At 50.0% G+C, this 27,631-nt stretch overlaps 2 protein-coding genes across 3 annotated transcripts in view; one reads left to right on the forward strand and one right to left on the reverse strand.

The window, feature by feature from the left end:
• The window catches only part of Kiaa0040 (KIAA0040 ortholog), a 31,950-nt gene extending 18,234 nt beyond the window's left edge, over positions 1–13,716 (forward strand). For both annotated transcript variants that reach the window (XM_046430114.2, XM_046430113.2), the window contains one exon: positions 10,299–13,716. In XM_046430114.2, coding sequence (XP_046286070.1) covers positions 10,428–10,718 — 291 coding nt within the window. In that variant the 5' untranslated portion in view covers positions 10,299–10,427 and the 3' untranslated portion in view covers positions 10,719–13,716. The remainder of the gene's footprint in view (positions 1–10,298) is intronic.
• A 7,954-nt stretch (positions 13,717–21,670) lies between these two features.
• Positions 21,671–27,631, reverse strand: part of Tnn (tenascin N) — a 72,938-nt gene continuing 66,977 nt past the window's right edge. The window contains exons 21-22 of the mRNA XM_046430272.1: positions 25,025–25,188; positions 21,671–22,555 (exon numbers count right to left, since the gene is read on the reverse strand). Coding sequence (XP_046286228.1) covers positions 22,415–22,555; positions 25,025–25,188 — 305 coding nt within the window. The 3' untranslated portion in view covers positions 21,671–22,414. The remainder of the gene's footprint in view (positions 22,556–25,024; positions 25,189–27,631) is intronic.

Raw genomic sequence — 27,631 nt, forward strand, 5'->3', positions numbered from 1 at the left:
GCTCATCTTGATCGTTTGTCTCATTAACCAGAGACCAGGGTCAGTCAATCATGCTGCAAGTTTCAGCTGCTAGCAAAACCTTGCCTTTTGTCCTGATATGTTTCAAGCTGCTGCCTGGCCCTCCTCTTCCCAGAGGGTAATACAGTCCCTACTCCTGGGGGATTTTATGATGGGGGGGCTCCCAGGGTGAAATGCCTCCAGGGACCAGATGGGTGAACAGGAGTGGGCAGAGTAGGCAGGGTGCAGGGATCCGAGAGAACACAGGCCCCTTTAAATCTTCAGCAGACTATGGCTATGTGGGAAGTTAGTGAGGCCAAATATTAGGACTAGCTAAAGATGGAGCATTTTACATGAAATCAGAGGAGGCAGAAAAATCACAAAAAAATGCAAGTGTCTGTGTGTTGCATAGAGTTGTGACTGCTGGTGAGCGCCATGTCGGAGGACTTTCATGCCTCTGGGGCTCCGTCCCTCACGGCCAGACATGATGAAGTGTTATAACTCTCTTCAGGGTGTTTGGTCCCTTTAAATGTGAGCTCCTTGAGGTCACTTTAGACATCTCCATCAGGGGTGTATCCTTATGGTGTGGTGCATGCGGCAGCTCTCAGATGCTGGCGGATGAATGATTGGGTGAACAGCCCATCATCCTAAAAAAGAAAGCTCAGAGACTCAAGTCCTGGGCCGCCCGTGGTTTAGCAGCATCTTTGGACCAAGATAGGACAGGATCAAACCTCATTCTGCCCTTTAGTAGCTCCAAGGCCTTGGGCAAATATCTTAACCTCGGCCTCAGTTTCCTCATCCATATGACGGGGATACCCAGGGCTACTTTGAGTTGCTGGGTGAGGCCTTGTCTGTAACCCCTCGATCACACACATGGGTGAGAACTCAACCGAAGGTGGCCTTTGAATCCGCAGATCATCCTGCTCCTGTGCAAGGCGGTGACACCTTTGCCAACCCCCTGTCGGGAGGCTGTGGCCTTCTGAAGCATCTGAGTCAAAAGAGGCTGGTCAGAGGAAAACAAGCGAGCATTCGCTGAAATGAGGGGGAGAGCTGATAGTGATGGGCACAGCAGGCTCCCTAAGAAATCAGATCCCGCAGGTCAGGAGGGCTGAGAGGCTGAGAGACGGAGCAGCAGCCGGGGATGAACGGAACCAGTCAGCGAGGAAGCCAGGAGAGCCCGGGGTGTCTGCCCCATCCCCGGGGCGTCGGCGGCTCACCCTCTAAACCAGTTCAAGCAGAAACTGATCAGACTCAGCGAGGATGAAATGATTTGTTAATCAAAGGATTTTCCACCTTCCACATGATAGGAACCATCTAAGAGCAAACATGGTGCTTTAGTGTGTCCAAGGCAATCGTGCGGCGCCCGCTGTGTGAGGCATCTCACACCACACGCCTCACACACGCTGTCCCACTTATCCCACCAGAAATGCGGTCATTCCTTCACTCATCCACCCCATGAGGGCTGCCGCCCACATCGGGCCAAGCATGGCTGCAGAGTCCAAGGGCAAAGAGAGGCAGCCCAGGGGACCGAGCCAGATCTAAACAGAAGCTGAACTCCAGGGTGCTGGGGTGGCCCAGGCCCCGCATTGTGATCGTGGCAGAGGCAAAATTCTTGGCTACAAGTTTTCTGATTTATGAGAAGAAAAATTAGGAAATGTCCCGGATGATCTCGGGGGCGGGTATGAGGACGCTGTTGACTTTTGGCAAGCTGGGGAGGTGCTGGGTCCCAGGCAGCGCAGCCAGGTGTCCAGGCCGCCGGAGACACGGACCACCCCCAAGAGGGAGCTGAAAAGGACTAACGATTCTCAGACCCTCTGGACACAACGTGATGAAGGAAGGAGACAGGAAAGGGAACAAAGCAATCGGCTATCCCAGGCCTTCTATTTTTCCATAATAGAAAATCCAAGAAAGTCCAATGAAAACCTTTTAAACTCTTTTTGTTGATCTTAAATCATTCTCTAATTATTTCTCCGGTATCACCTTTGAGAAGAGAGAGTATCTTTACTCTCCCTGTATTTCCTAGCATGGCTTAATTAATACTTGATTGATTGAAAGATGGACTCATTTGAACCCGAAGTGAAATGGAGCTTTTTAATTTTCTTTTCTGCTGATTCCGAAATAGAGCATATAGTAATTAGGAAAGGATCCCTTGTTATCAGAAAGTCCCAGCTACAATGGGCTTTTTGTAACTGAGCAAAGGAAGGTAGGCGATTATTTAGGAGCTGATAAAACAGACACGCCCACTCCCTACTGCTGTTAGTGATAATGGGATTTTCTTGGTCATTATTTCCCCCTCAAATGAGTTTTGTGGCTGGAGGATCTAACTGGACAGTACTAAATGGATGGGTGATTGTCATCAAAGTCCAGCCAGAGCTATGGCTGACGGCCACTTTCTGGGCCCTTCACTGCTTCTCCCAGTCTCCCCATGCCCTGGACTGACGTGCCCTCGAGCACTGGCTTGTGTCTTCAGAACGGGGTTAGCTGTGTCCATGCTGCAGTCCCATGCCAGACTCAGGGTCCAAACAGGCAGACAGGCTCCCTGTTGTGGTGGAGCTCACGTCCTGTGGAGGGAGACAGGCTTTAAACGTGCGCGCCATCACCAGGGCCATCAGGAGTGACAGGAATTCTGGAGTGGGAAGACAGGACGTTGCCTGGGTAGGAAAGCCTCTTATTGAGGTGGCACTGGGGTAAATCTGAATGGAAACGCTGAGGCCTGAATGTTGTGAAGTACTCACACAAAGATCTGAGGACAAATGGACCAGACAAGGGACAAACAAGGTCCTGAGCAGGTGGACTGTCCCCAAAGTAGGTGTGGCCAGGGCACAATAAGTGGGAAAGGAGTGCGATACAAGGTCAAGGAAGGAAGCAGATGAAGGAGGCATGGGACAGATGATGGGGGTGGGGGCCAAGTGATGGGGGCAGGGGACAGATGAAGGAGGCAGGGGACAGATAAGGGGGATGGGGGACAGATGATGGGGGCAGGGGACAGATGATGGGGGCCGGGGGCAGGTGAGAGGATGGGGGCCAGGTAATAGGGATGGGGGCCAGGTAATGGGGGCAGGGGACAGGTGATGGGGGCAAGGGACAGATGATGGAGGCAGGGGACAGATGAAGGAGGCAGGGCCCAGATGATGGAGGCGGGGGCCAGGTGATGGGGGCAGGGGACAGGTGATGGGGGCAGGGGCCAGATGATGGGGCCAGGGGACAGGTGATGAGAGTCTTGTGGACATGAGGACTTTAGATTTCACACGTTGAGTGTTGGAGAACCATGGGGCATAAACAGGGGTGAGACCAACATGACGTGGTTCATGTGGGGAGAACAGACTAGAGCAAGGGAAGAGAGGGCAAGAGGAGGGTGGGAGCTGCTGCCATCATCCATGGGATGAACAGAGACACAGGTTTGCAGCGTGTTTTGGAGGAAGCCTGCGAGAGCAGCCGATGGGGGAGGTGGGGGAGGCAGAGGAGAGGGCAAGGGGGCCTGCCGTCTGCTTGGTTGAGTGTTGAAGATTCGTTAGTTTGTCAAATACTTATTAGCTCCTGTCATGGGACAGGCACAAAGCTAGACCTTCAGGTCACACTGAGGAGCCGGAAGCTCTTTGGGACTGAAGTGAGGGTGAAAAGCCAGTCAAGAGCACCAGAGGATGCGGAGACAGAGATAAGCTTTGTATTTTTCTGTAGTCTTGCAACTTTTCAAAGGAAATAAATAATTATAATACAATGAGACCAAGGTTCCAGGGGGTAATTGCCTCTTTGGAAACTCAGAAGAGAAAGAAATCAGTTCCTGAAGTGGGGACAGGGCCTGAGAGTCACAGAAAACCTCACTAAGGGGGCTTGAATGACACAGGTTCTCCTGGTGGACGCACCACACCCTGCTGAGGAGCTGGGATTAGCACATAAGTGATGAAGAGCCAAAGAGGGGTTAAGCGGGGGTGTGGGATCCCGTTTAGGTTTTAGAAAGATGAGTTGAAGGAAGGAAAAGGAGAGGAGCGTGAGGGCTGGGTCAGTGTGTAACCGTGGGTTTGAAGAGGAGGCCGCTTCTCATCTCAGGACCCTGTGGGAGGAGGGTGGGGAGCTGAGATACGCAGCGAATACCTAGAGAAACATCTGCTGATACCTGAGCAGAAGGAAAGAAGGGAGAGCCACGGACGGCGTGGTGAGGGGGCGAGAGAGGAGAGACCCACGGAGGAAAGGCCAAGGGAAGTATCTGAACCCTCAGACCCTTGTGATCTGTCCCTCCTCTCCCACCGCCCTTTCTCAGTTCCCCCCAAACGCCCTGCTCTCCCCACAGCCTCACTCATCTGCCTGAGCAAGGCCTGCACATATTTCAATTCTGAAGTGGCTACTTTGAAAAAAAAAATAAAGAATGAAATGATTTTTTTTTAAAGAATCTCCTAACCAAGGAAAACTAGACAAAGAATGGGGAATTCCCTTGTAAAGGAGACATACAGAATCAAAATGAGACTCCAGACCATCCTAAATTTGACAAAGGCAAACAAAGTCACTATTAGTCAAGGGGTGTCTATTTGGCCTGTTTGCTTGGGGTCCGATCATCAGGATTCACATTCACTGCCACACAGGCTCTGAGGCCCTCCACCTACTGATGCGCTCAGTTCTCACAGCACCCTACACTATCTAGCCCATTCTCCAGCGGAGAAAACGGCTCTGCCCAGGCACTAGTCTTTAAGGACTTTGATGACACGAGAAACCTGGCAAGAAATTAACCTGAGAGGCAGAAGACACTGAATCTAGCCTGGTTTCTATGGGTTGCTAGCGAGGTGAGCTCCAGCAAAAGGCCCCAGAATCTCACCAATAAAGCAAGGGAATTTGGTCAGGTGGATCTTCTCAAGATTCTTCTCAACCCAGAATGGCCATATAATAAAGCATTGTTTTATTATTTTTAATAACTGTGGTGCCTTAATCATTTGTATATTGATGATCTATTTGTACTTGTGTTCAAAATTGCAGCCATAATTATAAATTCAATTCTGAGGGAACATACTATCTATTTTCCTTTAACAATCAATGTATGGTAACACATGATATCTGCATACTCTAGGAGAAGAAAGAGTCTCCAACTTTTATTAGGACTAGTTATTTGAAGCAATTAATTCAATTGGGAGAAATATAGATACCTATTTTTTAATGCCTTGAGCCAGGTATAAATAATAAACGTAATGTTCTACAACCAGATTATCACCGTGATCTGATTTTTATACAGCACAGTACTTACATCTGTGAGAGGGCATCTGAGCATGCCAGGTTAGCAAGGTGAGAACCGTCAAGAAAATATATATCCCAAGCCACAGAGTTAATAACTACCAGCTGCAGTTCCACCCTGTGCCCTCACAGCCAGAAAGCCTTGGTTTCTGAAGTGAGTGATATTATTGTAACCACTGGGATTTGCAAGGTAGGGTGGTTTGAGAGCCAGGGCCAGGTTTGAAGAGGCAAGGTGGAGAGGTCTGGGGCTGAATAAGATGTTATAAACCCCCAGGAGAGACGGCAGGGTCAGAAGACTGTTTGATGAGATTCTTATTTTGGAAAAAAGATTAAAAAAAAAAAAGTTAATATGTCCCCAAATTCAGAGAGAGCATCACAGGAAACTAGGGCTAGAGCACAGGCCAAGGTGCTGCCACATGTCCCTCTGCCTGGGGGTTCTACACCTGGAGAACCCTGAGCCAGACATGGTCCCCTGCTGCCACTGTCACCCTCACCCACCCGCCATTTCCCACAGCAATCGGAATCATCTCCCACTCCTGCCTCTTCAGTCGGTTCAGCCCGTTCTCTTGCATCTCCGTGAGAGTATTCTTTGCAAAACGCCCATCATTCATACCCCTCCTTGCTTACAACCCTGCAGCCCTCACAGCGCACGCTAGAGTTCAGCACCCAACTCCCGCCCCCACCCCCTGCGGCTGTGAAGCCACTCTGTCCTTTTCAGGAGAAGCAGTGGGTCCAATTGATCATCTGATCAAAAATTCAGTAAATGTATCATTTCCCTACGCCTCCAGACTTTCCGAGGACGCTTTCTAGTGTATTAACAATTGAACTCATTGGCGGAAATTTAGAGTTGCCTCACCTTTCAGGTACCTAAGGGTTGAAGGAAAGCACATCAAGCACATTACTTGGGAATATTTGGAAATAGGGGTATCCCAGGTTCCCTGACTTTTCAGACACCCTGCTCGGGGAGTTTGCTGCTGGGCAATTTGGATCTTGGCTCATCCATGCCACGCAGGGCCTCCCTGGCGGGTCTCTCTTGCCTGGTGTGCCTTGCGGAGCCTCCTGGGTTTCCTGCTCGTGGCACTCACCATGATTATGCTTGGGCACCTGTGCACAGTTGGCTTCTGTGTTGGCTTCCCACCCTAGACTGGAGCACTGGCAGGACAGGGTCTGGTGTGCATGCTCCTGGAGAGTCGAGGCCCAGCTCGGTTGCCAACTGGTTCTCCCTGGCTAAGGCTGCAAAGGGTATAGAGATAAGTCATGTTTCTTTCCCAGGGACTTGAAGGTGATGCTTCCCCTCTTCTCTCTTTACACCCACAACCAGAGTCAGACAGTGGAGGTTGATTAGCACCCATTGCTGGCTGACGAGAATAGATGAACTGCATTTCAAACAGTGTCAGAGTTGAAAGCCAACAAAGCCAGGGTCTCCCAGAGCACAGTCAGGGCCCAGGCCCGGCTGCTTCTGCAAAACATCCCACAGAAGCGCTAACTTTTAATTCATACCACCAAGGAGCTATTTGATTGTTTCCTGGAAATGCTAATAATGCAAAGCTCATAAATACTAATGAAACACTATAGATTAGCGGAGCTCAGCAAGTAACCTAGGGGGCCTAGAAGAGAATTCTTAGATTAAAAAATATAAAGAATACCTTTTAATCGAATTTTCCCCAGACTGGGTTCCCAAATGTTAATGAATACTCTCTTTGGCTGTGGAGAGCAGACTCAAATAAGTACCTTTAAGAATGCAGAAGTGAGTTATTGACTTAGCTTTATCTTGAAAAGAAATCTATTTATTCTAAGGCTGCTTTAGGTGCCATGGGATGGAGGAGTTTAAGACAGGTGGGAGGGGTAGGAGAGCTGAGCACATTGAGATAGACACATAATTCAAATGCATGCATCTATTTCAGCCAGCTAAGCAGCCTAGGTTGGAATTTGCTTATTATGTTTATCTTTCATGACATGATCCTTCAATAATAGTAACTCCCCTGGAATATACAAGGCCCCCTGATATCAAAACTATACCTTCATCATTTGTTCCAAACCCACACCGGGCACAGAACATGGCACATATTAGATGTCTGATTAATGCGGGTGGATTGATAAAGAGCTCTCTCAAACATTTCCCAGAGCTTTTACATCTTGTTAACTTCTTCTAAAGGGCAGCTCTATCACAGGGTTCTGCTATCATAAAACTCCCAAATAAACATCAGCCCCATCTCTACCCTGGCCACAGTTTGCCCTTCTGGTTTGTCTCCCCATCCCCTCTCCCACCCGGAGCCCCAGGCCCATCAAAAGATGTCCTGCGCTCCTGCTCATAGTCTGGAAATTTCTCTGTCTGGAATATCTGAATATTCTTTTTACCCATATTTCTCTGTCAAAATCCCACTCATCTTTCAAGCTCCTCCTTAAGTGACTCCACCTTCAGGAAAACTGCCATAATATTCTCAAAGGCCTCAGCACCCTTCCTCTCTCTCTGGAAGACCCCAAAGTGGGCCCCAGATGCCCTTCAACCATGTGGGGTGGTGTCGTCACTACCATGCTGCCGCAAAGTCACAGCAGCACCGTGCAAGGAGCACTCGGTCCCAGGAGGGCCGTGTGCAAGATCTAGTAAGAGAAAAGACCCGAGTCTTCCCCAGCGGAGCAGAAAAGTCCAGCCCCCAGGGGAGCCCACACCTAGGCCACACAGAGCGAGGCAACGGCAAAAGGAAAAGGAAAATCCAACCAGAGGCGAGGGGTGGACAGAAGAGTGAGGGCTGCAAGCCTGCGGGGTTGCTTTTCCCCACAAACTGCCTGGCGGTGTGACCATGTGTGAGCAGACCCAAGTCCTGGGGTGTTCCCAGACCCTGGGGACTTGGGAAGAGCCTCCAGCCAGGGACGTGGCTTCTCAGAGCGCTTTTCTTTGTTGTGCGTTGAGTTTGGGCAGCGAGCTGCTTTCTGTAAACCTGCACTTGGGCAGGACTTGGTCCTTATGCTATGTTTCTTTATGCATTTGGGAAGTGTCTAACAATGGGAAATAAATCTCTTTGCAGTCTCTTCTACAATAGACTGGGATAAATGTTTAAGTCAGTCTGGGGAATAGCCAGGAATTGTAAGATTCTGCAAATCCTGGGCTTCTTGCCAGAAATGGGTTAATTCCATACAAAGGAACTGGAGGTCCCAGAGCAACACCTGTGAACAGCTCAACCCTTGGGGATCTGGAACAAAACTCCCCAGAATGAGCAAGGCCAGCTCTGCCACTCACTGCATGACTTGTGCTTCTACCTCTTCCGCTGGGGATGGGACATAACGGCACCTTCTTCACAAGGGTACAGTGAAGGTTAGATGAGTTCATAGGTGCACAGTGCCTAGAGCAGTGGCATATAATAGTGCTTAATAAAAATTAGCTGAAATTATCACTATTATAGCATTACTTCAGTCTCTATGGTCAAAGGGCCCAATAGTAGGTGCCAATTTATACAGTTGGGAACATTGTGTAAATAGTGGCATCTGGGGTGGGGATCACATGCCAGCAGACCAGGACTGAGGTTGGGGGAGCCTGGATGGGTGCATGGGTACTAGGTATATGGGACATTTATACATTATGCTATGCAAGGAATTAGACCTTGAAGGACAACCATGGGATGCCACATGTAACACCCCACCCAGCAGGGCCATGCCTTTGTGCTCCAGTGCAAGGTAATGGGTGAGCCTGAGTTACCCGCTGGTGCTTCCGTCCACAGGAACAGCACCATCCTGCTGGGTGCTTCAAAGATAAAATGCATGTGGAGTGATTAGAAAAGTATCAAGTGAACCCTAACGTGAAGTAACAGCTCATCACTGCTGGCTCCTCCACTTGCCCACCATCCTTGGGTCTGGGTGTTCACCACCCATCTGTGTGGCCTCCAGCATGTCACCTCACCACTCTGGGCCTCAGGTGTGTCATCTTTCAGTGAGACAGTTGGCCAGGATGATCTCTAAAGTCTACAACCTGAAAATCAGTGATTCTGGTATTTGGGTACCAAGAGGTCTCTTAAATTCCTGTGAATCATACCTGACCTCAAAGTCTTATTTGGACACAAGAACTTGTGGGTTCCAGGACCCAAGGGAGCCTCTGTGGCATGACACTTGAGAGCTGAGCCCTAGGGTGCCCGTGAAGAGGCAGAGGGGTAATAAGCAAGAGATGCTGCCCTGTGCGGGAACAGGAGAATGTCCCCGTACACTGAGGTCAGCACAGGGGCAGGGGGTCCAAACACCCCCGTTTTCAAGGAGCTGAAAGGCTCCTTACCCCTGAGATGCAAAGGAGCAGGTAGTGAAGGAGTCTTGGGAACAGAAAGTAGAGAGGAAGGTGAGGAAGGAGGAGAAGGTGCCGAGAATCAGGCCCAGGAGTGGGGCCTGGGAAGGGGAGGAGACATGCAGCAGGACATCAAGGAAGGCAGGGGTGGGGCAAGTTGAGGACAGTGTCCTCTGAGCCTGGAGGAGGCTCAGGTCCCCTGCCACAGGCAGCAAGGTATAGACATTGCACCTTGTGCTTGAGCTTTAGTTAGCATTGGGAATGGCAAGTTACGTTCATAGAGGGTCACATCCAGCAGTGTCCCGTGGGAAGTGTGCGGCCACCACCTGGCAGGTGGGCGGCAGTGGGGAAAAGATTGAGAACTGCCACCGCAGAGGGTCTGGAGTGCCAGCGCCTCCTCAGAACCCTGGCTACTCACATCGATTCACGTACCCAAGAATTTTTGATCAGCTACTCTGCACCGGATCGGATAGAATAGTAATGTTTGTATAGTAAACCCCAAAGTGTGTGTGTACACAGCAAGAACGGACTGGTGCCTGTTGACCAAACGCACACATTTACCTTCTTCATTGAGTCACAATAAAATTTCAGTGGACTATTTGAAAATCTGCTCTTCTGTCTCCTCTCTTTGTAAACCTAAAATCTGTGAGGCTACTAAAATCATAGGGCTGAGGATGAGCTCAGGGCTAGAGCCTTCAGAGCACATGCGAGGCGCCAGGTCCACCCCAGCATCACAAAACAGCCTGCCAAAAATAAATAGGGGAACCATACACCTCCCACTGCATTTCTCTTCATGTCTCGGTTTTTCTCTCCTCAGGGGCTTTGATGGCATGCTCAGGCCCAGAGCTGAAAGAGGAATAAATTCCAAGTGGCCGAGGCTGTGTCCTCCGGGGCCCAGGACTTGCTCGCGAGTGACCTGGCCGTGAGCCCCACACAGCCCAGCACCATGGAGAGAGTCATCACCTTCTTCAACTCCATCTGGGACATCATCGTGACCAAGCACCAGGAGGGCATCTTCAACACCGTCTGCCTGGCCATCCTCCTGGGGCTGCCGCTCGTCGTGGTTCTCACGCTCATCTTCATCTGCTGCCACTGCTGCTGGAGCCGGCCAGGCAGGAGCAGACCACAGCCCGCGCAAAACAAGAGGAAGAAGAAGAAGAAGGATGAAGAAGACCTCTGGATCTCTGTCCAGCCCAAGCTTCTCCAGATGGAGAAGAGGCCATCGCTGCCTGTCTAGCTCCCTCTGGGGCCAAGCCTCCTCCCGTCCCCACAGAGACTAGGGAGCAGAAATCCCTGGAGAGACGCACTCATGTCCCCAGACTACCTACTCAACCAGGGAACCAATCTCAGACTCAGTGTCCCCACGGAGGGCACTCCCCGGGGAGCACATGGACGTGTCTTGCTCTGTCTTGGCCACTATGTGTCCAGTAGCCATGCCTCTGACGGCGACCCAAGCACGCATTCCATCTGCCTCTGCACACCCCATACCCCAAAGCACCAAGAACGTGAGTCTGTCCATCTTGACACAGCTTCCCCGTGTACCCACACACCATCACACGGGCAGATTCAGGCAACGGCGCAAGGGCAAGTCTATTCTGCTCATCTGATGGCTGTCGACTGTGTGCTCCGGGCCAGCAGCGCATTACACACACTTGCAGAAATGCCTGGTGGGAAGGCGTGGCTAGACTCAGGCACTTAGACACAGTTGTGCAGCCAGGCAAGGCCCCCACGCACTGTCTGCTCCGTATTTCAGTCAGTTTGGAGACGTTGCCTCCCTATTCCTGTACCTACGCTGCCTTTCACTGGAGAGTCTGGCAGCCTGGTACTGCCCCTATTCCAATGCAGATTGACACAGACACACCAAGTTCCTGTGCTTCTGACCCCTCACCTGTGCCCCTGTAAAGTCTGATGATCAAAATTCACTGAAAGCTCTTTTCTCGCAACATTGTTCTCGTTGCCACTGATGGGTATTCAGTGTGGGCCAAGACCTCTCTGGGACGCTACCCCATAACCACTCAGCAAGGTGCCCTTTTCCAAGCAAAAACAAACAGCTCTTGGCGGTGACTGCTAGAAAACTATGGAAACCCCTCATCCACTTCAGTGGGCTCCAAGTGTATACCTGTGCAATTATGTTTTCCAGATGGAAATGTTAGATGCTACAACTGAGTGAGGTATCCTCTTTCTACCAAAGATTTTCAGTAGGAAAGGAATTAAGACAATCACAGCACCATCTCCAAGAATGCACACAGGGAATGATTTCATATGGTTGTAAGGGGTGCATGGTGTGGTGCAGGAGGGACCCAGAAGTAGCAACTGAAATGAAAGTAGGATGTAGCTATAAAGAAGTTTATTAATATTTATCTTGAAGCTCAGGCAAGTACCTTGCACACAGTAGGTACTCATAACTGTAGTTTCTGTTTGATACATGGTGACATTATGGGTAAACTCTGATACCTCACCAATTCCCCCCAAGTGACCTTGTAAGAGAGCCCACTAACTGCTGCAATGGCTGGAACTAGGTATTGGGTTCCACAGGAGACTACATGCAGAACTAAGGGGCAAGAGGATGCTCACACCCTAAGGGATGTGAGGACATAGAAGCTAGGTCCCCAATGAGTTGAGCAGGCTCCTCCTCACCAGGCTGAGGTTGGGAGACACAGTTAATCTACCATATGATGAACTGGTTGGCATTTTGATTGCATATGACCATATTACAAAGATGGATCATTCCCAATCTGGGAGCAGGTTGTACTCTAACAATTCATTTGCAGATCTTCTAGGGAGCTCTCTTGAAATATTTTCCCATGGAAGCTGTTCTAGACAGTGGCAGAATCACTGCCTAATAGCACAGCTAAACTATGACATTTAGAAAAAAAAAACTAAATTCATCAAGGCTGTGTGAATGGAGAAATGTACTCAATTTGCTTACTTGGGCTACCTGGTACTCACTTGCCCTCCAGGTACACTCCAGGTCCAAGGAGGGTGGGCATCTGGTGGTGACCAGGGTCTAGGACAGAACTCTGTGAACCTAACTTAGGCCTGCTTAGGTGTCCAACCAGTCATGTTTGCCCTGGGGTGAGATTCCTTAGCGACTCAGGCCTCCACTCTTGAACCCCTTTGACCCAGAAAAAAAGCACTTTCTGATTCTGTGTCCCCTTGTCACTTGGAGAACTTGTTATAGAGCATCAGACTGTCTCCTGCATGTCCCAGGATGGCCAGTCATCTCTCCACACCACATGCCTCCCGTGTCCTCTGCTGCCCACCAGGACCAGCTGGCCTTCCCATCTCCAGCTCTCAGTCCCTCTAACGTAGATGACTTGGGAGAGACATGGAGACAGGCAGAGAGATGGGGTGTCGGGATCTGGGGTCATGGATCATCAGCATCAGGGACCATATGAGTAACATGGTTTCCATGGTAACTGGCCACCAAATTGAATTAAGACAGCAGTCAGTTGGCTGCTGTGACAAGGCTTCTGTCCCTAGGCACAGGGCCCCTGCCATCTCCTAAACGCACGGACTTTCTCCCACTCTGGACGTGAAACACCCAGAAACTCACATCTCAATTGTCTCCAAAGCCCAAGACGCAGAAGACTCCACCTGGAGGGGGCTTGTCTGTTCCTCTCCCGGCCTCCCCCCAGCCTCATGGTGCCTAGGCCTGTGCTGGAAGCGTGCCAGGCCCTCAGATTGTTGGACAAATGGAAGCTCGGAAGGGCCAAAGGAACCTTCCGTCATGTCCTCTCCCCCCCGTCCTTGCCTCTCCCGTGCCCCTCCTAGTCCCTCTTCTCCCTGCGCCCGGGGTTCAGCCGTCTACTCCCTCCCCTTTTACTCCCTGTATCCCAGCCTCTGTCCCAGAACCACCTCTGGCAACCTCTGGGACCTCGGGACTCCTGTCCACATGGCTCATCTGGGGAGGTGAGGTTAATGGGGGACAAAACGAGGATCTGTAAAGAAGAGGCCTCAACCAGCACAGGCTAGGAGAGAGGGTCCCCAGGCCCAGAGTTCTCACAGCCTCAGCCAAACCCAGACACGGTCAGAGGAGATATGCCCGCCATTGCTCAGAGTCGCTGTTTGTTTGCATTTCTTGGTGGGGAGGGAAAGGAAAAGGACAGTGTAGAGAAAGGAAATTCCCCTTTCCAAGAAGAATATAAATGATCAAAGCTGTATAATATTTTTCAGTAAAATTCAAATACGCGTAAAAGAAAATTTTATTTAAATAAATATTTTGAAAATCAAAAGCTGTGCCTAGCCTCCTTGCTGGCTGGAGTCAGTTACTTCCCTAACATCAGGTGTTACTCTCCCTTGGCCAGGCCTCAGAAGTGATGGGGCAGGGGCTCACTCTGGACCCCTACCCAACCCTGCCTGGTCACCACCTCCCCAGAGCAGAGTCACAGGTCAAAGGACCAGGAACGTGGCTTTCTCACCCCTCTTTGCTAAGCAGACAGCCTCAGAAACCAAACTCCTCAGAGGTGCCAACTCCGGAAAAACACTTACATTCCCTGGCAACCCTTAGAGAACTTTCCCCTCTATGAGGTCAATCAATGACTTCTCACAGAGAAAGGAGAAAGAGCAAAGACCTAAGCAAAAAATCGACCTCTGGGCTAATCTGGTGCTGGGAAGGGAAGGATCAAGAGCCTCTAGGGAGCCACCAGGGACTGAGCTATGGGTGTTTGCCTGGTGAGCGGGATGGGGGGGGGTACACCCACATGCACACTTGCGTGTATGTATAAGTGTACACCTTCCTTTTGAGTCACCCAGAGCTTTGCATTGGTTATGAAATGCAATGATTTAGATCCTCCTGATTCCTCTCCTATGATGCTAAGAATTGCTGTTAAAGCAGAAGCTGTCCAGAGCATGCTGCCCAAGAATCACAAGTGATGGAAGTGCTCTCCCTCAACACCGTCTAGTATGGCACCATCGCCACAGTGGCTGTTTAAATCCATTAAAATCAAATCAAAGGTCTGCCAGCTCAGTTCTGCCAGCCATACTTCAAGTGTCCAGCAGCCACACGTGGCTAGCTGCTCTCATCCTGGATGACATAGGTCCACGATCTCCTGGGGAACCACTTTCAAACACATTGGCAGAACTCCATGCTGGACTGTATTTTAACGAGGCTCAGGAAGGAAGGCCCATGGAACAGGCTCCCGTTCTGCCCTGTCTCCCCCCAGGCAGGCTACATCTGAAGTTCTACTTGGTTCCCAGTACCCATGACACCAGGCAATGGAGGCTTCACTTAGCTTCCCCTTCATTCCCAGGACCTTCCAAAACTTTCCAGAGCAGTTAGGGATGCTGACCAGAAACCACCAGGAAGGGCGTGGCCCCTGCACCCCTGAAGGGAGCCACTGCTGATGCCCCCAGCCCCTCCACCAGGCCCCCTGGGGTGTGCCCAGGGTTCCCACGGAACCATCGGCCATCACACTCTCAACTCACCAGGGCACCCCTGCGCGGGCCTTGCCTGTGACTTCAGCATGATTCCCAAATTAAACCCCCAGGACTACGAGGCCGAGTGAAGATCCCTTCAGCCAGCTTTCTGTTTCTGTCACAGTTTCAGAGGGAAGTTTTCAGACACCTTTGTGGACAACCCCATAAGGTGGTGCTTTACTCAGGAAGGGTGGCCTGCATGCACTGAGTCCCCTCTCACGATCTGTTCCATAGATGTCTGGACCATCCACTACGTGCCACACACACTGGGTGCCAGACGTGCAAAGCTGTCCAGAGGGGCTCACAGCCTGACTGAGGGGGCAGACAAGCAAAGAGACCACCATGATCCAGTGTGGTCACTGCTTCCTTGGAGGGATGCCCCAGGGCTGGTGTCAGGACAGGCTGACGGGAGACCACGGGAGCACCAACGGCTGCCTGGTAGGAGGTGGCCAGGAGGGTCCGTCTGCACAGTGGACATTGGGAAGGTGCACTCTGGAATAGGCGTTCAGGGGGCAGCTGATGAGACCATTCAGAAGCCATCTGAGCTGTCGAGTCACGGGTGCTGTGGGCTAGGACTCAGGAGGAGGGTGGTCCGACCCTGCTGCTGACTCCAGCTCCCACTGGTCATATCCTTCAGGCCCCTGCATCTTTCTGTCAAGACTTATCTGCAAAGTGGAGCTGATGGCAGTCCCTGTCTCCCAGGGGTGAAAAGCTTAAATGAGATAATGCATACAAAGCATTTAGCACAGGACCCGGCTTATAGAAAGTGCTCAGTAAAGGTTGGGTGTTGTTAATCAGAATAGAGGGAAAGTCATGAGAGAGCTGTCCCAGGAGTCAGAAGAGCAGCGACTCTCAGGAAGAAAGCAAATTCCACAGGACAGAACAATGCAGACAGGCCCCACGCGATGGGGATTCACCCTGATTTTTACTAACCTTTCCCTGTCTCACTCTTCTCTTTCTCTTTCTTCCATTCATGAACCATATGATCCTGTGAACAGCCTTAGAGCTGGCTAGAGACACACCCCTAGCAAGGAGGAAAACAGAAAAGCAACACAAAAATCAAAAGTTTTGAATGAAATCATAAAACCTACTATCTTACCATTCCAGAGGGTTTGCAATACATAGAGAGCACTTTCATTACCTCATTTGACATCCACTTTATAAATGAAGAAAATGAGGCCCACCAAAGGGAAGCCCACTGATCTGGCCTGGAATGGAAACCAGAGTCTCAGGCTCTTGCCCCAGAGCACCCACACACCAGGCCCAGCCCAGGCTGATTTGCTGATTTGGGTTCCTCCAGACTTCTAGGAGCACCTCCTTTGAGTCAGAAATTACTGAATGCAATCAGTCGTAGCCTGTGACATGCCCAAATGTCTCCTTCAGATGCTCCACAGCAAGCCCCATCTGCCTCCTTAGCTGTCTCTAAGCCTAATTGTCCTTACTCACCAAAATAAAGCACTGCTTTCATTTCATTTCCTTCTTTTATTGGAAGTATAATACTACTGCAGTACTATTGTTTTCTGCTTTGTTCTTATGATTACCCTGCAGTTCATCTATTTTATAGAATAAACAGGCTTTATGGGCTAACCTGGAAGTCTAACTTCTTTAAATAACGTTGGAATTAGAACCAAAAGCCTTTCCCCCATGGAAGCAAACAACCAAAAAGAGGACTTTGGGAAGCATTTGAAAACTTGGAACTGCTTGAAATCCCTTCCAGGAGTGCCCCCTTACCTTCCTGCATGCTGACAACCTCCAGCCCCTGTCTCCCCGCTCAGCCTGGTACGCCAGGTCTGGGAACAGAGGCCAGGTCTCACTAGGCAACCTCTTCAAGGTAGCGCCGCTTACCTACTTGTGAATTGGTCCAGCAACAACCCTGCCTGAGCAACCACCAAGGGCAGGTGGATGTTGATATGAGCCACCCTGGCTGACCCTCCATACAACTTCCCAAGAAGGAAGAGAAGTGGGAAACCCTAGCTCCCAGATTCCCTCATTATGGAGGAGAGAGATGCTAAGGCAAAGAGGCTCTTGGTAAGACCACACTGCCATCTCCTGGCCAGGATGAGTATAGCAAGGCTCTGGCACCAGGCTGCAGGCGCCAACTGCACTGATCAACTCCTAGGGACAGGCACGTCCTCCTGCCCTGGTGAAGGGATTAAAGCATGATTTGGAAGTTTGTTTAGTAGAGGACCTTTTCCAGTAGCTGACTACCCTTTGCCAAGAGCTCTTCGCCGTTCCTGTTTTTCCTTCCTCCTGGCTATTCCTGCATCTGCATTTCTCCCATGTACATATTTTCCGTTCACACCCTACACCTGGTTCTTCTCCTTCCTTGAGCACAATTCCTTCAGCACTTCCTAGCTGCAATAGTCCTTGAATCCCTGAAAATTCTAAGTTAAAAAACAGAGCTCTTGACCTCATCTGACTGACAGACTCAGGACCCTTTCCCAGAGGGAGCAGCTGTGAGCAGCATCGGACTCCGAGCTCTGCCAGGTGAGGACGGCCCCTCCTCTTAAATCCTGTTGAGTTTCCTTCCATAGATCTGTTTCACCTGCGCCCTCCCTCCCTTTCCCGGTTGCAGGCCAAGGAAGTCATTACACGTTGCCTGAACTCGTGATTCTCCCTCCTCCCCAAGCCCTCCCCAAGAGGGTGGTTAGATGGGTGGCAGGTGCAGTTGGATGCCTTCTGATGTTCTGCAGCACAGCCGAGTAACTGTGGTTGACAACAATTAGGTGAATATTTCAAAATAGCTAGAAGAAAGGGTTGTGAATGCTCCCAATACAAAGAATGATGAATGCCTGAGGCGATGGATGCGCCAATTACCCGGATCTGATCATTACGCATTATATACGCGTACTGAAATGTCAAACTGGGCCCCTCAGATGTGTGCAATTACCATGTTTCAATTAAAAATATATATATATTTTAAATCCCACCACCCCCATTCTCTATTCTGCCTTCAGACTGATGATATTTTCAAAATAAAACCTGACCGTGTCACTGCAGAGTTTAGGAACCTCTGAGAGTTCTACGCTGTCCAAATGCTTTCACGTGAGCAGTAGCTCTGGTCCCTGCGGGATGTTAGAATCCCCCCGGGGAGCTCTGAAAAGCTCAGATGCACAGGACTCACCTGAGACCCACTGAAATGGAGTCTTTGGAGGGGAGTGAGTCTCTGTGCACATCAAAGCTCATGTGGACTCTGATGGGCAGTGCCAGCTGAGGGCCACCGTGATGGCATGGCAGGGAATCCTGGCCCACTCCTGTAGACTGGTTCCCAAGCTCTTCACATCTGCTAGGTGCCCTGGCACCCCAGGGTGTCTGTGTCCTCCCCTGGAAGATTCAGACCCATCCTTCCAGAACTAATGCTGACACATCACCGCAAAGATTTCTCCAGCACCCACGGTGGGACTGGTGGCCCTGCTCTGCTCACCATGGCCCTGGTGACTCATGGTCCCCATGCTGCCACCGTCCTAGTTTGTTGCCACACTGTCTTCCCACAGCCCTGCCAGCTGCTCTAGAGCAACGGTGGTTCTGCTCATCCTGTGTCCTGTACGGGGCGGGCCACACTCAGGGAACTCCACCAAACGCTTGCATGACTACTGTCCTGTCCCTACCCTGGCCTGGCCTGCGGTCCAACCCTTCCACGTGAGCTTCTGTGTGCTCTGGTTTGCACTAAGGGGTAGACATTGCTTCCCAGGAGCTTCACAACCTTGATGGCTCAGATCCTGGCCCATATTCAGCCACCAGAGCAGGCGCTTCAGGAGCTTGCCACATCAAAAGAGGTCAGGCACACGTGAGGGTTGGGGTGGAATGCCTCCCAGAGCCAGGTAAACACCTTTTGGAACGAGCTTCCCAGACTTCCTTCCCTGCCCCAGTGGAACTCTTGAAGGTCAGCTGAGTTCTCCACCCCACCCCTCCTTTGGGCCAGCATAGGTCCTACATGCAAAGGAATATGAACTAACTAACCCACTCCAGTTTCCTACAGGACCCCTGTGGCCCCTGGTGGCGAAAGCCTGGCTCAGTGAGCACGGGTGTGCACCCTGCAATCTACTGCCATCAGACCCCACCAGAGCAAAAAGACCTTCAGCAAAAAGATCCAGTTCAGGGCTACTCAGAGTGGTCACCAATCCAGCAGTAGCCCCCAACCCCCCACACCTACTGACTTACAACATCCGGGGACAGGGTGCAGCAGTCCGTGTTTTATGAGTGCTTAAGTTTAAGAAGCAGGTTAAAACTGAAGAGCAGGGCTGGGGATGTGGCTCAAGCGGTAGCACGCTCGCCTGGCGTGCGTGCGGCCCGGGGTTCGATCCTCAGCACCTCATACAAACAAAGATGTCGTGTAAGCCGAAAACTAAAAAATAAATATTAAAATTCTCTCAATTCTCTCTCTCTCTCTCTCTCTCTCTCTCTCTCTCTCTCTCTCTCTCTCTCTCTCTCTTTCTCCATCCCTGCTCTGAGCAGTGCCTGGATTGAAGCCATTCTGCTGTTTTAGGAGGCACTTCTTTGCTGGAACTCCTGGACCTACTGGGATGGGCCCAGGGCTTCTGAGTCACAGGGCTGAGTACCCTCATGCACAGGTGCAGAGCATAGCACAGAGGAATCCAGAGATGACTTGAAACTGGGAAGCTGTACAGAAGGACCTTTAAGACAAGCAAGGAAAAGAGCTCAGGTCCAGGGCCCAACAAAGCTGGGTCAAGGCATGTCTCTGCAAAAGCTCCCCCTCAGCACCCATCACAGCACCCTCCTCCACCCCGTCCCCACCTCCATCTCTCTCTTTTTTAAATATATGACAGCAGAATGCATTACAATTCTTATTACACATATAGAGCACAATTTTTCATATCTCTGGTTGTATACAAAGTATATTCACACCAATTCATGTCTTCATACATGGACTTTGGATAATAATGTCCATCACATTCCACCATCATTTCTAACCCCATGCCACCTCCCTTCCCCTCCAACCCCTCTGCCCTATCTAAAGCTCGTCCATTCGGCCCATGTTCCTTCTCCCTATCCCACTGTGAATCAGCCTCCTTATATCAAAGAAAACATTCAGCATTTGTTTTTTTGGGATTGGCTAACTTCACTTAGCATTATCTTCTCCAACTTCATCCATTTACCTGCAAATGCCATGGTTTTATTCTCTTTTATTGCTGAGTAATATTCCATTGTGTATATATGCCACTTTTTTATCCATTCATCTATTGAAGGGCACCTGGGTTGGTTGCACAGTTTAGCTATTGTGAATTGTGCTGCTATAAACATTGATGTGGCTGTGTCCCTGTAGTATGGTGTTTTTAAGTCCTTTGGTTATAGACAGAGAAGAGGGATAGCTGGGTCAAATGGTGGTTCCATTCCCCATTTTCCAAGAATTCTCCTTACTGCTTTCCATATTGGCTGTACAAATTTGCAGTCCCACCAGCAGTGTATGAGTGTGCCTTTTCCCCACATCCTCACCAACACTTATTGTTGTTGTATGCATAATAGCTGCCATTCTGACTGGAGTGAGATGAAATCTTAGAGTGGTTTTAATTTGCATTTCTCTGATTGCTAGTGATGATGAACATTTTTTCATGGATTTGTTGACTGATTGTACATCCTCTTCTCAGAAGTGACTGTTCAGGTCCTTGGCCCATTTGTTGATTGGGTTATTTGGGTTTTTTGGTGCTTAGCTTTTTGAGTTCATCACCTCCATCTCTTACTCCTACTCTTTTTCTCCTGCAGCATTTATCACTCTTGAAATTAGATACTTATTCTTCATTGTCAGTCTCCACCACAAGACTATGAGCATAATTTATTTGCTATTTATTGCTGGTCTTGACCTCTAGTATATAAGCACTAGAATATATAGAACAAAACACATAAGCAAATGTCTTGTTCACGCGGCTAGGTCCAGTGCTTCGGAGGGAACCCGGTATATCACATGTCTGTTGAATGAATAGGTGAATGAATGAGTGAATGACGGCTTTGTGAGCACCAGGCCAGCATTGGGCTTGCTCACCCATTTCCCCCAGTGTCCAACAGGCTGCCTGGTACCAAGCCAGCGAACTCTTCATAGGTTCCTGAGTCAATGAACTGATCAGCCCCAACATGAAGATCATACCTCATGCAGACCACTCATTATTAGATCTAAGGTTACTATGGCATTGCTCAGTGTGTCCATCTGGGGAGGGAGTGGGACAGAAACAGGAAAACCGCCAACTTGGAAGGTTGGCAAAGACAGTCTCAGGAATATGGTGTGACGTTCACCCAGAGGTCAACACCTGGAGAAGCCCAGGCAGTCACCTACACCTGCCCTGATGGGACACTGTAGCTTTTAGGACATACACTTCCTTCCCACTCATGTGCTTCTGCATTTGCCATCACACAGGAAGACAGCACAGCCAACCAAATTCCATCATAATGTGCCAATTGCGCCTTCACTTGCACTTAGGTTAAGTTTAGCGTTCAAGTGCACTTATTCAGGGGAAAAAAAAAACACAAAGCAAAATTTATTTTTGATCAAGGGATTTATTTCTTCTTGAATAGGAATTTAAGTTACTTCAATGGCCATTGACTTAGCTACAGAAAACTTCCAGGATGATAGGAAACAAGCAAGAAGAATCTGACTCTGTCCAGTCAAGCAGTAAGCCTCATGGGGCTGGGGAACCTGGGAAAACCCAGGGTCCAGCAGGGACGGGAGCCGGGGAAGCGGCGAGGCTGAGGGCCACATGGGCACAAAGGGGAGTCCAGGAAGAGTCCTGGGTGGAACTAGTTATTAAGAGAGTCAAATCATTTAAAGTTGAAATGAGTGAGAATTTATTTACAACATATGCAGATCTATGCAAGTGATTATGCAAATGGATGGAAAGGGGGCAGTTAAAGATAGCAGTAAAATGGGAGCTTCCGTTTCCAGCAAGCCGGAGGAGCCCCGTCAGAGCTCAGCTAAATGTGAGTGCACTGGCCCTTCCCCTTCATGTGCCCCATAACACCAGCAGTATAAAGTAGGTAAGAGCTGCACTTTCTCTCAAAACCCAGGAAGAACAACAAATGCCGGGCTGCCTCAGCCCTGACCCCTGGGGAGTCGGAACCTCTCTGTGATGCTTTTTTCCAGAAAGATTTGTAGTAGCAGAGCTTTGAATATGTGTATATATACACACCCATTTCTAGAGATTCCCGATGGGTGAGATACTAGGTGATTCATCTTTTCACCCTAATGCAGTATATGTATTATCAAAGTGGGCTGAAGACCTGTGAGTTCCAACACCCTTCCCCACTCACACATACTGTGCAACTACAATATTGAGGATTCTCGGGTCCCCTGGGGGTAGCTGGGAGAAAATGCAGGTGACAGGGGTGGAACTGCTGTGATTTGAAGTGGGGGACCCATTTGTTCTGGGTTACCCATCAATCTCAGAAACTAGAGGCCCTGAGCAACCCTCAGACTTCCGTCCCCCCATCCCCACTAACCACCAGCCCAAGCCTACACAGCCCCAACCCCAGCTGGTGGCTTCCTGCGAAGACTGCTGCAACCGGCCATCAGAAGGCTCTCGTCTTTCCTCTCAGTGTCCGCTTCTTTCTGCCAGAGAAACGCCCTCTGCTGTAGCCATGGGGGCGGATTTTCAACTCCACGTAAGGAATGGAGAACTCGTGTCCTTTCCAGGGCTCCCAGTTCACCCCCTACGAAGAAGGCCAACATCAAGAAGAGGCATCCGGAAGGAGGGCAGGGGAGGGTACAGTACCAAGCAGTCCTCTGTATCCAGTGAAATTCCTCTCTCCCTCCCTCCTTCTCTCTCTCCAGGGGAGAGAGGAGACAAGGTGGCCCCTCTGATTCTGGGGAGGTGAGAGTCAGATCTGAAGGCACCCTCTGCTGGGCAGCTGGGGTTCGACAAACTGAGGGGACAGATTCCTGCAGCCTCTGTGCTGGGAGGATGGGATGTGAGTCCAGGATGTGGATGAGGCCAGAGGCCCCCAAAATAACACGGGGTCCACCTGGCCAGCAATGAGCAAATTAGCTTGGCCTCACTCTTTCCCCTTCCAAAAAAATTAAAGGCAAAAAATAAACATATTAATTGGCCAATTGTGTAAAATCATTTTCAATTTAGACTGTTTAGATATTAGCTCTGGGGTAACAAATAACCCGCTGAAAACTAAATTTCATTTTATGTCTTTTGACTGGTGAGCACAATAATATTTAATTCACTTAATAACCTTGCAACCTGGCCAATAAAGAGCCCAAGTGACCGATTTTATGTATTTTAATTTGTGAGGTAAATAATAAACAAGAAGCTAAATGCCTTGCAGACTGTGAAAAGCACATTAACCAGATGAATGTCTTTTATTAGCAAATATGGGGATGGTTTAGGGCATGCTGGCTGCTCGGTTCAAATATCTGATCTCTGATGGCAAGTTTCTCTGAGTCAGCCCACATGCTGCCACCATGATTGATGGGCCCACCCTCCTTGGCTTCCCTGGGGGGCAAATTTATTCTTCCCTTTGAAAAACTACATAAGGATTGGGAGTCTCCTCAGCCTAGTTAGGATCAAAGGGATAAAAATGTACCTGGACTTTAGATGTAGTAATATTGGAATGGAGTGAGTTCTGGGGAAAGGTGGCTTCCTGAAGGGCAGGATCAGGACCTGGGATGTGTTACGATCTTTACATGAGGAATATTCAGAGGTAAACGATTAGACTATGAGAGCTGTAACCTGGTCAGTCCATCCTAGTTTGAGTGGACCAACTGGGTGATAACTGCAGACAGGTGGGGTATGACTGAAGGAGGAGGGTCACTGGGGTCGTGCCCTGGAAGGGCTCATCTTCCCTATGGCCCTTTCCCCTCTGTCTCTTGCTGCTTCCTGGCCCCCGGGAGCAGAGCAGAGCTCCTCCACTACACCTCTGCCATGATGTTCTGCCCCGCCTGGGGCCCAGAGCCACGCAGTTGGCCCATCATGGACTGAACCTCTGAAACCCTGAGCCAAGATAAACTTTTTCTCCTCTAAGTTGTCCTTGTCAGGTACTTTGGTCACAGCTATAAAAAGCTGGCTAACCCAGATGGGAAACTGGAAGCCCAGGATGGAACTCTGAGGGCTTGTGGGGAGGACTGATGATGACTAGGAGGAAAGATGCGATTTTCCAGAAGCTGGGAGAGCCCACAGGAGACACCCAGTAGCTGACAGAATCCAGATGATACTCAAGAGTCTGGAGGTTTGAGAAGGGGTTACTAGGAAGCCCTCAGAGCAAGGAGGGGAGAGGTGCCCTCCTGGACTCTCAGCCCTGCGTACACTCTTACTGCAGAGACCCCTCTAGCACAACACTCTGGGAGGACACGGGGTGGGCTTTGGGTGAAGTAGATCCAAGGATAAGTCCGACCTGAGGCAGAAGAGACTACCTTCCTGGTGATCAGGGACTTGAGAGAAATGGCTCTGATCCCATGAGAACAACTAGGAAGGACCATGAAGTGTCAGGTGTGGAAAACGTTCTTCTCTCCCCAACATCCACAGGTGGAAGCCCTAACCCCCAGTGTGATGGTATCAGGAGGTAGGCCTTTAGGAGGTCATTAGTTTAGATGAGATCATGAAGGTACTGTCCTATGATGAGATTCATGCCCAATGCCCTTATGAGAAGAGGAAGAGGCAATAAAATATCTCTCTCTCTGTCTCTCTCTCTCTCTTACTCCCCACCCCCACCCCCTGCTCTCTTGCTCTCTCTACAGCCAGGAAGCAAGGCCCCACCAAGAGCTGGACCTGTGGCACCCTGATCTTAGATTTCCCAACCTCTACGAGAAATAAATGTCTGTTGCTCAAGCCACCCTTCAGTGGCTTTCTGTTAGAGCAGCCTAAGCTGACCGGGACAACGTGTGTGTGAACTGGTAAGGTGAAATGGTGGTGACCCATGTCATCTAGCTTTATACGGCAGTGGGCAGTTGGAGTATCCCACCCACCTACCACCAAGTAAGTGTAAAGCCCTGGAATGCAGAGGGCAGGGGACGTCAAGGGACGTGACGTCAAGGCCTGAAGCCTAGAGGAGAAGCTTTTCTGTCCTGACTGGAAGTCTTGGAGAGAGAGGAGCCCCCAGACCAGGGAGCAGGGTGCCCTTTGGGGAGCCCATGTGGGCAGAGCTGGAACAGAGAGATGTTTGCCTCTCACATACCTCACTGTGCTTGGTCTCCCCGTATTTGCCATTGGGATTGGCCAAGTGGCAGTTCTTGTACCACCATCCACCATGATGGGTCAGGGCACAGTTGCTGAGGGCGATATCATTGTCCCTGTCAAAAGTTGTAAATTTCCATCCATTGTGGTAAGTAAGAGCGTCCCCTGCAGGAGAGAAGAGCAGAGAGGCAGAGCCACAAGGGGATAATCAAGGCATTCCCAGGAAAGGGCCCATGGACCCAGTCACTTATATGTCACGATGGTCACCAGTCTCTGAAAACAGCCATCATGGGAGCAGAACATGAGTGAACAGGTCCTCTTTCCTGGCCTGTCGCCCCAATTCCAGGCTTGTTTCTCCAACAGCCTCAACATTTTCACATGGAAGCTGCACGGTTACATCAAATGTCCAGCCACCCCTCCAAGATGACCACTCTGTCCTTTCATCTCTGCTGTGCTGAACCCCTGCACCATGTCCAACAAGCCCCTCATGCCCCTGACCACCCTTTCTCCTCAGCTCCTCGCACCCCCCCAGGCCTCTCCTCATCTTCTCTCTGGCTTCTCGTCCGCCAGCCCCCCGGAAGCCCAAACACCCATTTTCACTCTCTCCAACCTAACATCCTGATCCTACCACAGGGAGGTGACTTACTCCTCCAAGTGACAGTCTTGTCACTTGGCTGTCCCCTAGACACAATCTCAGATTCCACTGTCCCCACCAGGCACTCTCCACTTATAAATCAAGCCAGTCCACCTTTCATGGCAAGTCTGCCCTTCATTGGTCAAAACCTAACCTCCCGTAAAGCCTAGTAACGCCACTGCTAGGGAAGAGCCTCACTGATCCCCCTGATGTACGCACACACCCCTGAACCTGGAGCCCGTCATGTGTACAGTTCCGCACTTCTTTACATCCCATCTGAGCCCTGCCTCTATGATCTTAGCTGTCTTTCCCTATGACACTTGTCATCTTTATAAGTTCACTTCTTTCTCAGCTCATAAAAGGCAACGGAGTCCCATATCACACTCAAGCTTCGTCAAGTTCTGTTCCAGCAACGACGATGCCTACAATTGCATCGAATCTGAGTTCATGGAGCAGCTTCACACACATGTTCCCGTTTAACTCTCACGGGCCTGCAAGGTGGGCAGGGCAGCTCTTGGTCCTGTGAGGAAATAAACTCACAGCGGTTAGACTCTAGGGAATTTTAAAGTCCCACAGTCCACAAATGGCAGAGCTGGGACCCAACCCCAGTTCCTCAGATTCTAAGACCAGTGCTCTTTCTGAGAGACCAGTTCACGATGACTCCTTGATTCCAAGACAGGGCTTCGAATGCTCTAGCAAGAGCAAGCTGTCTCTGAAAGCCCTTACAGGCTTCGCCCAGCCCTAAAGAACCAGAAACTGATTATGGGGTGGGCCCCTGCCATCTGTGCTTCAACTAGCCCTTAGATGTTTCTGATGCAGACTACAGTTTCCTGCATTCACCTACCTAGTCAAGGACATTTACTGGACACCTGCTATGGATTAGCACCATACCAGGCTCTGGGAATATAAAAAATGAGGAAGTCCTTGTTCAAAAAGCTTAGCTGGGGTGAGTGTTTATAAAGAATTGGTAGGGCCTGGGGGTTCAGCTTGGTGATGGAGCACGTGTTTAACAAGCATCAGGTCCTGGGTTCCAAAAAAAAAAAAAAGTTGGTAACACTTTGTGCAAAGGGAAGGTCCTGGTTTCCCCTCCACCTCTGTGAGCTGAACAGCCACTCTTTTATGCCTCACCCAGCCAAGGCAGGAGGAGCAAGTGGCCAGAGAGGCCACTCCACTTCAACCCAGCAAAATGGCTCTGCCCCCATCAGTCTCCAATCAAAGAAAGGCACTTCCCCCTCCCTCCAAGGTTCTCCCAGGTAGTTTACTACAGCTGTAAATAACAGGCGAGCCCCTCAGCAACATTCTTTTAGTGAGCATAGCTGACCTAAGTTGCGTGAACGTTCCCAGAGCTGTTTTCTAAGAATTCAGGCAGAAGCTTTCTTAAAGATATGTTCATGGTTATCTAACCCTGGGCACTGGGACGAAGAAAGGTGAAGCTGGTTTCAGTCTGAGTGTGGAAGGATTTTTTTTTTTTTAATTTTTTTGTGGTTGTTTTCTGCAGATGAATGTTTTCTGAGGCCATCCTACCATTCAGAGTGTAGATAGTGAGTATACTCACAAAACAGAAAATAACTTGCTCTGGTCATCTGGTCCCATTAAGAATCTTATGTCCCTGAGTGACATCAAGTCATCAAGCCAGTGGGGCTCAGACGCCCTCCCTCCTTCCCACTGAGGTTGAGGATGAAACACTGATGAGGGACAAAGGCCCACCTCAGAACAACGGGACTTGGGGTCAGTGCAGGTCCATAAAAGGTCTGAACCCAAGTTCAAGGTGGGGCCACTGCTATGGTCATCATTCACCTCATCAAAATGTCACCCTGGGACACATTCCCCTCCTCCAGCACTTCAGGGGACAAGAAAGTTGACCCAGGAATCTACCATCTCAGACCAGGAGAATCCATTAGCCTCCTGTCCCCTGCCTTGCGTTTGGACCTGGAAAGTCTCCTATCCTGGGATGTGCAGTAGGCGAAGAGAAGA

The sequence above is a fragment of the Marmota monax genome, unplaced genomic scaffold (assembly GCF_021218885.2).
Source record: "Marmota monax isolate L192 unplaced genomic scaffold, Marmota_monax_Labrador192_F-V1.1 WCK01_AAM20220418_F8-fsc00055, whole genome shotgun sequence".
NCBI lineage: Eukaryota > Metazoa > Chordata > Mammalia > Rodentia > Sciuridae > Marmota > Marmota monax.